We start from the raw sequence: 18,823 nt of genomic DNA, 5'->3' as shown, positions 1-18,823 counted from the left end.
ACTTGGAGTACATTTTTGTATGTTTTTTTTTTTTCATTAAAAAAAAGTTTGATTTTGGAATTGGAAATAAAATCATCTTTTGTTCGTAAAATTTTCGAGCTGACAATATTTGTTTTCATTTTTTTTTATTTAAAAAAATCGTTACTTGGATTTTTGTCCAAAAAAAAATTATATTATAAAATTATAATATAAAATTTAATTAAAGTCTCTAATAATTTTTATAATTGCTATGGTAGCTTCTGAGCATATTCTTTGTAAATAAGGTTGAAAAATGACATTTTAGAAAGCATTATGCTTTGTTGGTGATGCCATTTATACAGTGACATAGTTCATGATTGACAGTTGTGTCAATACGCTAGCGATCTGTTACCAGTAGAATACGGCTTATGATATGCCATAAAACTGAAAAGAAGATTTACAATGTGTATTCAAACTTCCAATTTGAAGAAAAGTGCTTAGAAATAAAATCACATCAACAGAGTTTTTTAGACCACTCTGTTTTTCAACAATTACTTAGTACAGTGATTAAAAGAATTACAAAAAATTGAAAAACAAATAGAAACTTTAGTTCGAATTTTATTTGCAACTATACAACAGGTTTTTTTAGGCACGTGGTTTTTAATCTTGCAATATTTGTTTCGTAGTTGGTATTTTTGACAGCTGTCACTTGATTTATACTCAGTTTTTTCTGAAGTTATTAAAGGTAGACCAACAAATGGTGTAGATTTATTACCAATAAGGAGCACATTATCTCGCACCTGGGCATGTGTAGGATTGCCCTCCAAGATAGAGCGATTGAAAGCCGCTGGGTAATTTTTGTGAGCTATGCTTTGACATGCGTTAAGTAGAAGTTTTGTTTTGTGTACAACAACAATTTAATCGTTGCTTATGAGCGTTTTTAAGTACTGGATAGATTCAACACTTTCAGTGAAATTTTATTACTCATCTAAGATTTTAAGATCAATTTGTAGACCTACATGCCTAAGCAATTTTTCAAAAGGTAAAATAAAAAAACCTTACTGGAACAACTGATAAAATTGATTGAAGTTTTAATAATTTTTATTGTAAAAAAATCAAAATGAGCAATTTTAAGATGTGCATCAGCTTCTAGTTCTGCTGAAAAAATTAAACAAACAAATCGGCGTAAACGCAAGTCGTATACAGTTTTTAGAATTATTGAAATTCAAGCTATCTTAAACCAATTACGAACAACGGAAAAGTATGCGATTAGTATTTTTCAAAACTCTTATAAGCGGGAAACAGAGAAGTGTCAGGGTTGTTTTTTTTTTTCAGACGAAAAAAAATTTAATATCAATGACCCTTGAAATTTTAATAAATATTCTTACATTTTCTTACCAACATGATGACACCCGACGCTAAAATTAAAAGCAAAATGTGGCTGCCGCACTCATCTGATTTTGACACTATAAATCACAGTTAATGATGTTATTCGTCAATTTGGTAGAAAAAAATCCTTAATTTATGCAATTTAGAAAACGTAGAGCGAAATTTCATTGAACTAAATTAAAAGGCTGGGTCAATTATACCGGATTTAATTAACGATATAATTAAAACTTCCAAACTTTACACAAATTTGTTTTATTCCAATCCAAAAACAATTTTAATTGGTGTACCTATTCAGTTGACTCAAACAAAAACTCCTTGTAAAAAGCTTTGAAAGTGGGCAAAAGAAATTTGTTAACTTTGGACTATTCTTTTTAAATTCTTTTTTTTTAACACCTTGAGGGAGTTGTAAGAATCGACATATGGTACAATAACCATCAATATTTCAATAAAATGAGCAAAAAAACAAATTTTAAAATGTTTATGTATGTTTTCAGTTGAAGCGGATTGTATTTTTGACTTTAAAAAAAAATTATTGTTGAAAAATCTTAGAAATTACAAGAATGAATTAAGAAGATGAAATTCAAAATGCTTCTAGAACAATTTTTGAAAAAGTGAAGAATTACTTTTGATTATATTTCTTCATTCGTGTTATATTGAATAACAGTCTCCTTTTTCTTCGAAACAAAAATATACATCTAAGCCAATATCAGATTAACTTTTCTTATGAAACAGTATATTACTTTAGACTTAAAGTATTCCCTGAAATGGAAAATTAATAGCGGGAAGAAACTTTTAACTTGGCACTTGAGTATATTTTTCTTGAAAATCTACTGATACATTTCTCTGCAGTCGCTAAGCCAAAATTTCGGAAAGAAACATTGTTTTAGCAGCTTTTAACAAAGGATAGGTGCCAAATATTGTTTATCATTGATCAAAGAATTGTGTAGTTTGAAAATACTGTTTTTCGTTAACTTGATATCTAAGCAAAGCAGCCCTCAAAAGTTCGACCAAATTTATTATTTTTAAAAGATTTGTACTAATTTTTTTTGTCTAGATTAATTATTAATAAAATTTTTCTTGAAAACATCTTTATATTTTATATTCTTTGATTTAGTTAACCGTATTCATCTTATTTTTTTATATGAGTATAAAAACATAAGCATATCCGATTCTCTATCATACTGTAAAAAACTTAATTTATTTTTTATTTTTTTGTAAACAATGGAAATTTAAAATTGTTTCAATTCATTTGAATTTATTTGTTTCTAGTAAAAACAACAATTTTAGACCACTTAAGCAATTTCTTTAGGAGTTAATTGCATCGGGATTTATTTTCCGGAGACAAATTTAACACTTTTAGTCTTTATCCGCATTAAAAAATACCCAAGCTGGACTGTGGCATTGTTTATAAAAAACAATACTCAATTCCACTCAATGCCGTGATATTCAATTGTTTTAAAAAAAGTTGTATTTTATTTTCAAAATACATTTCTCTTCCATTTAATCCAACGATACGATTTTATTTCTCCGATAACCTGATTTATTATACTAGAGCTGTAAAATTACTCTTTTTCAAAAGACTCTATGGCCATTTATTTAAAATGGAATTTAAAATATCCCAGGAATTTATTTTGATTACACACCTCAGTGAATTTTCTTCAAACAGGTACAAAAACCAAAACCTCTTGGATGTTATCTATATTATAGACATCTATAGGTACATACATATAAAGAAACCAAGGATTCTCGATGCGATGTTTTGTGGTTGGATGGCACAAATTTAGCACACAGAAAAACAAATGATAATTAATTGTAATGCCTCGATAGCTAAACCAACAAACCAAATAGAATTTGTCATTTCAATAGAAATCCACCACAAAACACTTGCCCCCTCTCCCAAATCCCAAGACTCCACACAAAAATGCCCCCAAAACATCAACCCACTATAGCATACTATATATGTAGGTGTATGTATATGATGTATTATATACATAGAATGTGTCTATGTCGTGATGAGCCGATGTAGGTTGGGAATAGCATCATTCGCAATAAGGACTTGTCGACGTCGTTGTAGGTTTCCTTCAAAAATTCCACCGAAATCTCGAGACAATATCATGCAATTAATATACAATTTACAACTCACTTGTTCTCTTCAAAGTTGCCAAATCCAATTTGACAACGATTTCGGTATTTTCCTGATTGTAATAGAAAGATCCATTGAAGACTACATGTGCGTTTCCCTGTGGTTGGTTCCGGAATCCAGATGCGGGTACGGGTAAGGGTGGGAATTGTAGGTTGTGTTGAAGTTACGCCAATTTTAAAATCCATTCCAAAAAAAGAACATAAAAATAGACAAAAGGACACACAGAAAAGAGAACATATATAAATTCAAGATCTCATATCATCGCATTTATTTGCTCAACGATTTCCCCAAACGTTTATTCAGGAATCATCAGAAATCTTTAATACCCAACCATAACATACCATAAATCCTTCTTTTATCTCATAATATTTGCTAGAAAGGCTGCTTCCACGATATTCCATTTTATTGGAGAACTCATACAGACGATTCGTTACGTTCTCCCTGGTTACATATATTTTCTCTTTGTCCCTGGGCTTAGCGGCGGCATCCTTTAGCCAAGATCCATAGGTCTCATCGATAGATTTATGGAAAACGGGCTTACCAACTGCATAGAGAAGACAACCTGTAGCAGGACGAAGAAAACAAGAAAAAGAAGAATGAAAAAATATGAAGTTATAACAAAATAAAAAAAAATATGAAAGCCAAGGATTAAGCTGACAAAACATTATGGAAAGGGTCGGCTCAGCTGGAGCATATGCTATTGGTATCATTTGATAGTTTGGGAAACAGGGTTGTAATATGAGATATTGTTTTTTTTTGTATTTTTATAGTAGTCCTTAAAAAATGAAATATCAATTTTTATATGGGAAAAGATTTTAACCTGAACCCATATCACGGGAAGAGTAGTTTTCTAATTTTTAAAGTCATACCTCAACGGAACGAAATAAGCTTGTTTACCCTTGAACAAACTTGTGAAAGATCGAAAATGAGTGCTTTGTAGCCGAAACAGTGCGTTTTATTCTAACGAATTAGTGCTTTTAAGGATCATTTCTTCAGCAATTCTAAGCAACGACCACCAGGTTAGTATCGCTTTATACGGTTTGGGTGTTACTTACTTAAGATGGCGCAGCCATTCTTGGCACAGCCAAGAATGGACTAAGGCCACAACTAACATGTTTCTCCAGGTAGCTTTGTTTCTTTGTGTCTTCCACTATCGGGGTCTTCCTATACTGCATGATTGAGCACGAAGAGTGATCAAGCTGGTTCTTTGGTCTTCATACGCTTCACCTGACCCAGCCATCTCAGTTGCTTGACCAGGTTAATATCGCTAGCCCTTATAGCTCGATACTTCGACGCACAAAGGGCCAAACATCAGTCGATGAATCTTTCTCATCGCAGAACTGGGATGATCAAGGTCTTATACAACGTGCCTCTGGTTCAATGACAGACGGTCTTATTATATGCTTTCTCACGCCGAAGAAATATAAATTTACAATAGTAGTTCTTCGATTTATCTCTACATTGATGCTTTCTGCTTGATTATAGTCGATCCCAGGTAGGTAGGTACATCTTTTCATAATAATGTTTTGCCCTAGTCGAAGATGTTGTGTATCGCTTCTTTGTTAACAATCAATACCATTTATGGCACCTTTGCAGCTCGCTTATGTTTGCTGATTAGTTCTGTGTCCTCTGCATAAGCGAGTACTTCAACGAACTTTTAAAACTTTTTACAAGTGGCGTTGACATGCGATTTGCGATCAAGAACTATGTTTAAAGTATCAAAGCTTTGAGTACATTTCTTTTCCTAACATCACTTGCTTCTCGAGCTCTTTTCCTTCCAGAGAATTCGTCGGCGTTTCTCCTACCTTTTTACTCTTAGAGCTTTTGGTCTGCTCTCTCTCTAGTTCTAGTCTGCAGGATTTGCTGATAGGCCTTGTTCTTCGCTGCATTCATTCTTTAGGCATTCTTTAGCCAACCAGGAGTGAAATGCTTCAAATCAGAGACACTGTCTTAACTGGTCCTCTGACTCACTGCTGGTGGCAAAATTATTAAGATATTGGTAGAAAGACGATTAGTAAAGGCTCTTGCGGTTTCTTGTGATTTTTGCATTGTGATATTAAATCTTCTCACAGAATCACATCGGTATTGTGGAGCCATGCAAGAAGTGGTCAATGTATGATCTACGAAATGCTAGAGCATTAAAGGTATTGAAGGCTTGTTTGGTGTCTTTTGCAATTTTATCGATTTGGTTGACGTTCTTTTGACACTACTCCGCCAAGTACCTTTGTGCAAAGATCAAGATATAGGGAATTGGTGGTCTATATGAAGACATTCACGGAGACAGATATGTCATCGTGCAGACTGCGTCCTAAGCGGTTGCATCAAAGGCAATGTTACTCTGATGCAAAACACTCATCCTGTAGCGCTAGACTCTTAGTGTGGGGAGCTGGATACTCCACTCATTAGGTCTGAGCTTCGAATATGTCAAATAAGTCCGTATAAGGTCTTCACTAAGTAAGTCCAACTGACTTGAACTGAATGCATAACCAGTTTCGTATCAGTTGAACAGCTATGTGAGAATTTTTGTATCCAGAAGTTAAACATTTAAATCGTCACCATCTTTTATTCGTTCAAGTAAAGTTACTGCTGGAAAATGTAGCCCTAAAATAGGCCATTACATGACAAATTTGTGATAGAAGAAATGTGACAAAGCCTAAGAGTTCTTTATGAAAAAATAGTGTGTGATAAGTTTTCTTTTTTAGCCAAAAACATAGCGCTCCTGCCTGGACTATCGATTTCCGTGTGGCATAGCGAATATTCCCGTTGTTCATCATAAAATTTATATACGAATAGGATTCTTTTGTGTCGGGTAATTGCATTTTTCTCGGTAGTCCGTATAATAACTAGCCTTTGTTGTTTTTGTAATTTTATTTTTCCCCCATATACTCGTATATTTCCAATTGAATGAGTTTTATGCATACGCAAAGTTTCAGTATAGAAAATGATCCTGTTAAGCGGGTAAACATTGTATTGGTAGGTTTAATAAGTCATATTAAGAAGAGGTGTTATATGTGCGGTGTATGTTCCTAAGGGCTATTGAGAAGAACCAGTAATGCATTAATTGGGATTAAGTGGAATCGAAGGATTACCAGGTACATATATATATATAGAGAGGAGATATGGATAGGATATGATATATTGGTACATATGACACACAAGTGGCCTGAATTTATTTAGTGAAATAGAATTATTGAAGTGGATAGTTTGATCAATGCTTATAGATAGTTAATTGGATTTGGTTTTTACACAAACAAAAATAAATAAATAAGTTTTTGTGGCAGTGGAATACAATTGGGGATTAATTACGCACATACATATGCAATGAAATTGAGATATGACTTATCTTTAAGTATCTAGGTGATGGTTAGTTTTTGTAAATTCTAGTCCAAGCGTATGAGCTTGACCAAGTTTGTAATTAATTAGGAATAAACTTCTTATTTTTGAAGTGTTAATATGATTACAAAAAAAGTATTAAGAGGGTTTCAATTACTGCTTTTTTATTTTTAAGAACAAGCACAAAGACAATATGAACCAATTTATGCTAAAGGGGCACATCTTGAACAGAATTTATATTAAAACTTTATCAATCTTAAAAAAAAATTGTTATCGTGAATAGTACCAAAAGTATACTTTAACATTAGAGCCGAAAGCCTTAGCTGCTATTTGCTCTTTTCACATATTAATAACAATTTTAATTTTAAATTAATATTTTAAAAATAAAATTAATAAATACTTTAACATAAATCTATTTAAAGAATTAGGTTTGTGGTAAATTTTGCTCTCATTTGAAAATAACCCAAATAAAATCTATCCAATTTAAAGTGTAAAATATTCCGAACACTCGTCAAAATGTCAACAAAATTTGAGTCATGTATGGATGCGTAAGCAATGGTCTTGGAAAACACTGGCAATTTCCGTTTTGAAAGTTTTGTTTGCACTCATATGGTGTCCTTAAAAAATTTACATGAGGTTTTTCAGGCTAAATTGTCATTTAAAAAAACTTTAATTAATAGGGAATCAGAAATTGATTTTTTTCGTAAATTGATACTCGTACAATTAATTAAAAGCGTCAGAAAGACTTTAATTTTTGGAAAAAATATAGACAATCGAATTTTTTAAGAAATTTAATTAAATTCTTACAAAAAAACTTTATGCAATAAGCTTGAATACAATGTAATATCTTGGTCACTAGATATGTGAGTCAAAATCAATTTTTACAAATTTTCTTAAAAATGTATTTGTATGTAAAGATAATTTTAAATAGATTTTTATAAAAATATTACTAGAAGTAACAAAAACTGTTCTTTTTAAAATAATATTTCATTTTTTCTTGTTTTGTCAAAGTTTTGTTTTGTATAATAAGCGCACAATTAAGGGAATAACACTAAACTTATTATTTAGGTCGGTAATTAGAGGATGAAGAAGATTCGCCTTGATTGGGAATAGGCTGTAGAAATGCGGTTCTCCATCCGCATTTTTTTGAATTCTGAAGAAAAATAGTCAGGTTTTTATTTTTTAAGCTTATACCCAATTGTCAAACTATCACAATGTGTATTATGAAACTTAAAGCCTTAAAATTTGTGTGAGATGTACGAACGTTCGTACGTTTGGGATACCATTTTTGGTCGTCCATATCTCAAGAACTGGTAGTATTTTCGACTACTGATAAAATTTGGTTTAAAGATAATAACATCAAAAGATTCAAAAGGTCATAACGTTTTTGACATATGTTAAAGTTTTTAGAAAAAAAAAACAAGTGACAAAATTATAAAGTTAAGAAAAACACTACTAAAAGTTGGTAAAAATTGATGTTGGATACGAATATCTTGCCAAAAAATAAAGAAATTGCTTTTAATTAATTTCATCTAATACAAATATTGTTTTTAACTTTTGTTAATTTTTTTAGAAAAATGCAACCATCATATTTTTTATAAAAAATAATTATTTAATTTGATGTTTGATTCGTATATTTAGAGAACAGATGACTGTATTGACTTCAAAATTATGTCATTCTATGCAAAATTATGTTTATAACTTAGGATAATGTTCTTAAATGTTTTTTTTTCAAAAAAAGCTGATAGAAATTATCAGTGTTGTTTCACTCCCTGCTTTTTTAAATATTGTCTCTCTTTTTTTTACAAAGACTGACATTAAAATTATAAAAATCCTGAAAGAAAAATCAATTGTTGATCTTTTGTCTTATTTAAACTTTTGTTTGTACTTTGTTTGGACTATTTTCAGGAAATTATTTAGGGGTTTTGACACAACATTATAATAGTAAAAAAATCAACATCTACTAGATCCTGCGATTCCGTTCGTTTATCTGTTTGTCCTTGCCTCTCAAGCCTTTGCCATAGGAGTGATTGAGTTCGAACTTGGAAATAAAGATTTGAAACAATTTCGTGTTAAGCGTTTTCTTTTTTTCATTTTTCTAATACAAGAAAAATAGTTGACATACAAAATTTTTGCTCTGAAATCGAAAATTGAAATTTATTGCAAATGAGGCCAACAGGACTGATATTTTTTCTAAAATTTGTTTTCTTAAGTTTTTTTTTCTCAATATAAAAATATTTATCTGCATTGTTCCCGACGAAGCACCACCATAGAACCAATATTTTGATTTCAATTTTTATCAAGAACCAATGAACCGGTTCAATTGAATTTTTGTCTTAACTTTTCTTAATAATGTTTGATGATAAGAAATGTCAAATAATTTTTTTTATTTAAAAAACATATTAATTTCTTTTTCGTTGTAAAAATTGGTATCTCAAAAACGAGTCTATATTTTTTAACTAAATTCATAAGCACTAAGTAACAGAAAATCAAAAAAAAGAGGCTGGGATGCTACCCACACTGATAACTTCCTATCCCGTCTGTCGATTTGTCTTGCTTAAAAGTTTGTCTATCTGTACTCGTATCAATTTTTACCAAATTTGCGTACTATTTTTGTAGATTTTATTTTTTATGAAAAAACGGACTGTTGGAATTTTATATAAAAATTACTGAATATCGAAAACAATGTTTTCTATGAAATAAAATAAGTTTAAAGCCAATATTTTTAATTTTTGAAAAGCTATTTGAGCCGAAAGTAAATTTTTACCAACTTTTAGTATTGCTTTTTTTTAGAGTTTTATTTTTTGTAAAAAAAATGTAACTTCTAATTTTTTAAAAATTTTACCAAATGTTGTTAAAAACAATATTTCTTATAAGAAAAAATTAGTTAGAAGCTATTATCTCAAAGTTTTTGCAAAAATATTTGAGTCGAAAATCATTTTTTACCAACTTTTGTTAATTTAAAAAAAAAAATGACAATTCGATTTTTTTCCAACTTTAATTGAATGTTGACAACAAGATTTTTTGAAAGATAAAAGTAAATTAAAGCCAATATCTCAAAGTTTTGAAAAGATATTTGAGTCGAAATTCAATTTTTACCAACTTTGAGTAATGTTTTTTTTGGTTTTGGAGATAAAATCATTTTAAATTCGTAAAATTTTCGAGATGACACATTTTTCTTCAGGTTTTTTGATTTCTAAAAAACCGATAATTGATTTTTTTTTTCAAAAAAATATATTTGTTTAGTATTACATTACAATATATTATATACAATTTAATTCAAGTCTCTACCGTTTTTGGTTCGTAGGATATTTAGGGTTAATCAACATTTTCACCTTTTTTAAACTGCTATGGTAAAAAAACCGCCCACGTAATTTTATTGAGAGCCCTTTCTGTCATTTTATTTGTATAACGAAATTAATTTAAAGTCGATATCTCTTCTGGTTCTTGAGCTATGGACGACGAAAAAAACGTCGCGGACGTTAGGACGTACGTACACACGCACGCACAGAAATCTTTCTAAAAATCTTTTATTTCGACTCAAGGGACCCTGAAACGTCGAGAAATGTCAAAATTTTCAATTTGACAAATCGGACCCATTACAATAACTTTCTATGGGAAGTAAATAATAAAATTAGGTGACTCAATAGTTCGTATAGAACTATTACCTTATGACTTAAAAACTCTTAACCAATCCTGTGCGCGAGTAATGTCAGGGATTGAGGGGACCTACAGCTCTTATGCCAAATCCAAATGGCTTATTTAAGCTAACACTATCGATGACAAGAACAGCTTATATTTTTAGTTCTTCGCCAGAGGAAGTACACGTTAAAAGGCTCTTAGCTAACACAGGCAGGGTTTGAATTCTAGAAGATAAAAATGTAACCTAAGAAAGATCGGCAAAACCTACATATGTGTACGAAAAAACTATGTAAATATTTATGCCACTCTTTAATTAACACAAAAACTAAATCCTGTAATTTAGTTAACTAAGGCGTATACGCACTTTTTTGGTTAATGTCTTTTCTTATTTTTTGTTGGTTGTTGTTGACGCAGTCTGGTAGTTTATAATAAAATTTGATAAAGGCAATTTAATATAATATCCTGCTAATAAATTGTCCTCTGAAGTCCAACACCTATCACACTAGCTAAGGCAGATTTTTTGGGTTAGGTATTATGTTAGTGTCATCTCGAATTAAAACAAAAACCTTAAATCCAAAGCATTCCTAAAGTTCCTATATTGAAATAAAAATTAAATAAAAGTCAAAATTTAAATAAAGGTTAAAATTTAAAACTGTCAATGTCGCTTTAATTCTGATCAATCTATTATAGTGAGCGAAGCAAATTTTATTCTCCCTTTTAAGTATAATGAAAACCATTAAATTCGTGAATGCATTTTCACAACACCCAGCGCATCAATATCAATTAAATTCCTTTCTCCGTCCCTTCCCTCATCTTCCCTCCCTCATCCAAAAACTAACTCTCCAAAATGTGCCACAATAATTAACATTGATTTTGGCACTCGAAACACCATGGTCAATTAGATGTGTTATATGCACTTTGAAAATTAATAGCAGGAAATCAATTACCCTGAAGATATCTTAACACCCAGCAATATGTTCATGTCCTTGTTTATATACGAGTATTTCTTCATTGTGCGTTGTTTTGAGATTATAGTCGATTTGAATTTCGTGCCACTAAGAACTTGAGATGAAATTAAAGGTAACAAAACAACTCAAATACGATTATCCTGATCTCATCTAGATCAAGAGTGTGTGAATTTAGTCACTCGAATAATCCGAAGCCAAATGCGTCTACCTATGTATAGAATGTACTGTAGGTTAGGTGATAGATAATGGTGCTTTAAACCACAACTTAAACTGTATAAAAATGATGAGTGGAAATTGATGATAAAAGGATTTGCTTTCAACATCCATAAACAGATACGAATGCAGATACAGAGTACCATATCATATCTAAAACGTGATTGAAAGGAAATTAAATTAATTATACCCCAGCCAGGAATACAATTTGCTGCGTCGTTTTTGAATCGATTTTGATTAAATATATGTCAAGGCTCTGGGATCTCCATATCGCTATGCAGCTATAAGTCTGTATGATGAGCTGTAGGTACGTTTTAAATGGTATGGAAGAAAATTTGTATACATCTTAATGTAAGAAACTACATGAAGGTGTGTGTATATCCTTGGAGTACCATGTGTCAATTTGTACCGCACTTAGGATGTCAGCACAATACCTCTAGCTGCTTTGTTAACTCAGCAAAGACGTATGTTATCCGCATCTGTATTATAGAATCGCAGTAGAGCTTTTGCAGGCACATTTATCCATCTATTGTTGTTAGGAGGTAAAAGGACCATCATGAATGGTTTGTTACACCATCTCATGGCCCGCCAGGACTCAGGACGAAAAGTGAGATAGAGTTAGGGATAAGGAGTTTATAGAGATTCTCATCAACGAAATAGAAAAGAGCATTCAAAGGACGAGGACGACGACGAGCATGAAGATGAAAAGGAAGAAGCATAAAATATCCATCAACGCGTAGATGTATCATTGTGAAAAGCTCAGAGCCAAAACTGTAGATGACTTGGTTAAAATTTATTCAAGGATTCCTTTTTCTGTCTTACTTGTCTAAGTTTATAATGATTAACAAGGCGACAGCGAAGTAACCTTTTTTTTCTTGCTTATTTGTGCATTTATGTGTGTATGAGGAAGGGAAGAAAATGAGGACGAGTATAGATTTCAAATTGCTCTATTTATAAAGGGGGTGTTTTTTTTTGTGTCTAAACTTCGTCAGTTTCGTTACTTGGCATGTTAGTTCTTTTTCGCCGCAGAAGAATGATAATTTCTATTTATGAAATTTTCTGTTCCATTCCCTACACACCCTTCTCTTTTTTTTGCACAGAGGGTAAGAAAGCTAAATTAAAAAAATATTATCACATTTAAACAATCTGTGTGCTAAATAAGAAAACATAGAGAGGTTAAAATATACTTTCTTTAAACAATATTTTGAGGTTGATAACGACGACCGAAAAACAAAGCGGATAGAAAGAACATTTTTTTTTTTTAATTTTTTGTAATATCCGTTTTGTGGGTTGATTTATGTTTTGAAGGGAATTAAGGAAAGTTCACAATTTAGGAACCATTTTTTTGTAAGCGACTTGATAACAGATAAAACGTGCTTAGGGATACAGCTATTTTTACTTGGTTTATATTTTTCATTAGTTAGTTCATTAATTATACGAAGGCAGTAGCAATTTTTTTTAAGGCGGTCGTATTTTTTTGTACTTAATTTATTTTGGAATTAGCTATGTAATTAAATTTTAAGTACAAATATAATGGTCATGCCATAGAGAAGGGTTAGATAAGATCACATAAAGTTTAAATTATGTAAAAAAAGCCTACTAAATATACAAAATAGTATGCTGTTAAAAGTAATGACATTTGTAATTAGGTATTCGAGTCCAGTTTCTCAAGCTCATAGAAGTATTGAAAACGCATACTCTAATTAATTATTGAACACAACGTCGTTTAACCAACATTGTTTCGGGGTACCGCAGATCAAGACCTTCTTGGTTTAACAATATTACTTTATGCTACACTAAAAGTCCAAAAGGGTCAAATGAAAGTTTGGTGGAGCCCAATTAATATCGCCAAGACGATGATTGTCATATTCATCCATTAAAAATAAATGGTCCATTGATGCCACCACGAGAAAATATGCAACCAAAAAATCGTTTTCCAATTCAAGGATCAAAACTGCGAGGCCATACTGATGAAATTGTTCGTGTGTCTCCTATTTCTGAGAAAAGTGGACCTTGTATGTGCGAAAATTGTGCAGAATTTTTTTTGGGCTAGAGCATTCCTCCTCTTAAACAATTTAACCGTAGTACCCGCGCTTCGAGGAATGCCCGTCACTTTACCCTTAAGCGAAACTTCGGCTGTTCTTGAAGTACAGAAATTCACACTGTGTCTTTGGCAAAATTAAAGGTATACAAAACCCTTTTAGTGTTCTTACTTACTTACTTAAGGTGGCGCTACAGTCCTGTGTGTACTAGGGCCTCACCCAACAAACTTCTCCATCTAGCTCGGTCCCTAGCTAGATGTCTCCAATGTCGCGCTCCAAGTTGGGTGAGGTCACCTTCCACTTGTGCGCGCCACCTGATCCGCGGTCTTCCTCTACTGCGCTGTCCGGGCCGGAGCATTGTTTTCCATGCGCTCTACGTGACCCAGCCATCTTAGTAGTTGGACTTTTACCCTTCTGGCTAAGTCTACGTCGCTGTACAGCCCGTACAGCTCATCGTTCCATCTTCTCCTCTACTCCCCTTCGATGCATACGGGACCGTAGATCGCACGAAGAACTTTTCTCTCGAAGCGACCCAAGGAGCTTTCTTCCGCTTTTGTCATGGTCCATGCTTCTGCACCGTATAGCAGGACGGGGATGATAAGGGTCTTATATAGCAACACTTTGATCCCAAGAGAGAGGACTTTACCACTCAATTGCTTTCTTAGTCCAAAAAAACAGCGGTTAGCAAGAGTTATTCTGCGTTTGATCTCAGCGCTGGTGTTGTTTTCTGCGTTTACAGCGGAGCCTGAGTAGACGAAGTTATTGACTACCTCAAAGTTACGTCTGTCGATTGAGACGTTTTGACCAAAACGTCGGTGTTGTACGTCCTTTCTAGACGACAGCATGTACTTTGTTTTGCCCTCATTAACCGTTAAAACCATTTTTGCCGCCTCTGCCTTAATACTCACAAAATCCCCATTGACATCACGCTGAGTTCTTCCGATTATGTCAATGTCATCAGCATATGCCAGTAATTGGACGGACTTTTGAAAGATAGTGGCTCTAGTGTGAGCTCTGCACTATTCTTTCAAGCACGATGTTAAAAAAATCACATGACAGCGCATCACCTTGTCTTAAACCTTTTTTGACATCGAAAGGTTCTATTAAGTTGTTTCCAACCTTTATGGAGCAGCGTGAATTCTCCATGGCCATCCTGCACAAACGGACGAGTTTGGCAGGGATGCCAAAACTGGGCATGGCTTTATACAGCTCGTCCCTGTAGATGCTGTCACATGCGGCCTTGAAATCGGTGTTCTTGGGTTTTTCCAGGATCTGCCGTAATGTGAACATTTGATCAAGTGTATACTTTAATGGTCTAAAACCACACTGATAAGGACCTATTAGGTTGTTGACGATGGGTTTTAGACGTTCACATATCACGGCAGAGAAGAGAAGTGTTTTTAGTGTTCGCTAATAATAAAAAAACCTGTTGGGCTATTAAGATCGATAGCGAGTTGATGTTCATACATTGAGTCTCAGGCTGTTTACTCAACAGCTACTTTTGGAGATGTAGCTTATGTGTTATTATTGTTTTGAAGAGGTATTTAGTACAACGCATCATACAAATTGTTAAAACCTACTACAGAAATGTAGATTCTGCCACAGCCACATATTGTCCTTTAAAAGGAGATTATGGTTAATTGGCAACATTTTGACAAAATTTGAAGAAGACTGGATTGGTTACAGATATTGTGGGGCCTGTGCATCATTCTTCTGCTCGTACCACTGAAAATATCGCTGCTGTAAGTTAAAGTTTTTCTAAAGACTCGAATATGTCCATTCTTCGTTGTTCTCAGGAATTAGGGCTGTCTCACGGTGCATTATGGCGTATTTTGCGTTACCGTCAACTCGGACCGTTATTGTTATATGATAATCGACTTTTTTTTGCCTGCTAGGTTTTGTTGAAACCTCATGTTCTCATGCTATGGCTTAAATACCGCCCAAAATTTTTTTAAAAAGAGGTTGAAAATGACCTCAAAAGAATAGACGCTTGGAACAATTCGCGTGGTGGTCATAAAAATGATGTATAGTGTTTCACACATGATGTCAAAATTAAAAGTCTATAATAAAAAAGAAATATCATGAAAAAAATATTTTATGTGTTTTATTAACTTCCCATAGGAAGTTATTGTAATGGGTCCGATTTGTCAAATTGAAAATTTTGACATTTCTTGACGTTTCAAAGTTTATAAAGTCGAAATAAAAGTTTTTTAGACGTCTGTGCGTGCGTGTGTACGTACGTTCGTTCGTTGTCCATAGCTCAAGAACCAGAAGAGATATCGATTTCAAATAAATTTTGATATACAAATAATAAGCAGAAAGATGCACAAAGGGCTCTCAAGAAAATTGCGTGGGTGGTTTTTTTACCATAGCAGTTTGAAAAAAGGTGAACATTTTGGTTAACCCTAAATATCTTACGAACCAGAAACGCTAGAGACTTGAATTAAATTTTATATAATATATTGTAACGTGATATCAAAGAAATATATTTAAAAAAAAATCTATCTTACAGTTTTTTTTAATAATCAATAAAACTGAAAAAAAATTTGTCTCCTACAAAATTTTACGACTAAAATCTAATTTCATCTCCAAAACAATTTTGTGCAACGAAGAATAATGTTTTTGACATCTAATAAAATTTTAAGAAAAATCGAATTGACGGTTTTCTAACAAAAAATAAAAACCTAAAAAAAATGTATAAAAGTTGGTAAAAATTGATTTTAGACTCAAATATCTTTTCAAAAATTGTAGATATTGGCTTCAAACTTATTTTATTTCACAGAAAATATTGTTTTCGACATTCAGTAATTTTTATATAAGAATCCAACAGTCCGTTTTTTCATAAAAAGTGTTTTAAGTAAGACAAATCGACAGACGGAATGGGAAGTTATCAGTGTGGGTCGCATCCCAGCATCTTTTTTACGTTTACTTTTGAAATAGCAAAATGAATAACCCGTTATTTACTTTCCTTCCTTCTAAGGTAATAGAAATGCTGATTAGCTATTAGCTTAGTAAATATCTCGAAGACCGAAAAATATTTACGGACAGGCAAAACGGCTTTCGTAGAAATATGTCTACTCGTATGGGTTATCACATTGTTTAAGCTCTCCTATCGAAATGCGTGCTTTTGGTTTTGATAAGTTTTTCATATGTTGTATCAGAAATAACCTTTCAGACCGTTCTAAAAAATAATAAGAAAACCACAAATTGAATGGTGGTGTGCCCTAGGGCTCTGTTTTATCTCCGACACTCTTTCTTATTGTTGCAGCTACACTAACTACATTTACTGACAATGATATCCTCACCTTTTGATTTTAGATTCACAATCCTGTTTTTCGGATGTGAATCTTCAACGGCAATGTGTGATAAGCTCATAAGCTCATTGATATCATTGTTAAATGAGGAATCAAATATAAAGAAAATTTTAATGTGCTGAAAACTCAACACTGCTTATTTTTATTAAAACATACTGTTCCACCTTTGCAACTTTCAATGAGTGCATCAAGAAGACTGAAAGCCTTGAAATTCTCGGTAAATGCATCACAAACCAACTCTTGTGGAAGGATCAAATACGCGATGTCTCAAAAAAGGACAAAAGATGTTTGGGTTTTCTCCCATTCTCCCCTTTTGATCTGGCTGCTATCTACAAAATTTTTATACTTTCAAAACTTGAATATAACTAGGATCTCTGGGAGGGCTCTTCTGCACTAACTTTAACCTCTTTGAAACTATTGAATGTAAAAATGATTGTTTATCATATCTTCACTGATTCATTTACGTCGCTTGAACATGGTCTATAATTTTTTCAATCACCGGTTTTTATTTTAATGGTTTAGAGATTTGTTCCTTAGCCGTACCACGCGAATGTAGAATACCTTATCTCACACTATTTTTCCTAGTCGTTGCAATATTTAAATTTTCATGTCATGAAAGCACTCACGCAAAATATCGATTGTGTCTTGAACTTTGTATGTTTTCGTTGTCTATATCATTGAATTAATGCAACAAGAAGTTTTTGATCATAGATTTATAGCGGCCTGGTCAGCATCATTTTCGATGAAGTAAGGACCGATGAAGTGACCAAACAGTAAGGTTATCTGGATGAAATGACATCTCGCATGGATTGGTGTCGGCATAAGTCGACCAATTTTGCTTATTCACGTACACATTTATCCAAAAATGGGCCTAATCGCTTGGGATGAATTTTTGACCAAAATTAGGGTAAACTTCAAACTGCTCCAAAATCCAATTAGCGAACACGCAATGCTCCGTATGATCGTTTAGTTTTAACTCCTGGGTCATTAAAATGTTTGTATGGCTGAAGGCTCAAATTACAATGCTAATTTTAACCTGTTGCGATCTGCGAAAGGTTAAATTCTTGTAAACGACGTGGCATCCATTGCGTAAGATTCAGTTCCACACTATCACTAACAAAGGCGATGTGTTCAGCAGATCTTTTGTTTCGCTGACGTAAGGCTGTTGGCTGATAGTTCATTTAGCCGGTATGAACTCGAATTTCATCACTTAACTTTGAATAGTCGACTTGGAAGGACGAAATCGTCCCTATAAAAAGGACGCAATGTGACAGAATTTATTGGGAATTTGTCCATTTAGTTTTCAAAAAATTTAAAGATTTGACCGTTTAATTTATGAATTAAGAAATATCTTTTTTATTTATGATTGTAATATTATAGATTTGTCAGAAATTAAATCTTTATATAAAACTACGTCATTTGGTTTCGTAAGATATTCGTAAACTACTTAAAGGCTCCTTTAGCTTTGTAATTACCAACGGCACTTTTATTGAATTATTGATAAATTTCAAAAGTGGAAAAAGGTATACCTAATTTGTACAAAAAAAAAATACTTACCACTACATAAATTTCTTTTTCGATATCATGCAAAAGTTTTGTTACATTACGGTTGATTCAAGTGTGCAATTTATTTGAAATTAGGTTTTCCAATACAAATTACAAAAGAAAAGCAACACAACCCATATTTTGTTTACTTATATTTATTTTTTGAAACCTTTTTAGGTAGATATAGGTATATCCTAAAAAATATTCCTTATGATCAAACAGAAAAATACCTTACTCCAATTACAGCTTGTATTTTCGTCTTTGAAACCCTTTTAG

At 32.6% G+C, this 18,823-nt stretch overlaps 1 protein-coding gene across 1 annotated transcript in view; it reads right to left on the bottom strand.

Annotated features, from left to right (window-relative positions):
* Window positions 1-18,823, bottom strand: part of LOC129951732 (uncharacterized) — a 230,557-nt gene that overhangs the window by 20,992 nt on the left and 190,742 nt on the right. The window contains exons 14-15 of the mRNA XM_056064037.1: window positions 3,832-4,052; window positions 3,491-3,587 (exon numbers count right to left, since the gene is read on the bottom strand). Coding sequence (XP_055920012.1) covers window positions 3,491-3,587; window positions 3,832-4,052 — 318 coding nt within the window. The remainder of the gene's footprint in view (window positions 1-3,490; window positions 3,588-3,831; window positions 4,053-18,823) is intronic.

Source organism: Eupeodes corollae, chromosome 3, assembly GCF_945859685.1.
Source record: "Eupeodes corollae chromosome 3, idEupCoro1.1, whole genome shotgun sequence".
NCBI lineage: Eukaryota > Metazoa > Arthropoda > Insecta > Diptera > Syrphidae > Eupeodes > Eupeodes corollae.
This window is presented reverse-complemented; position numbering and strand designations above follow the sequence as displayed.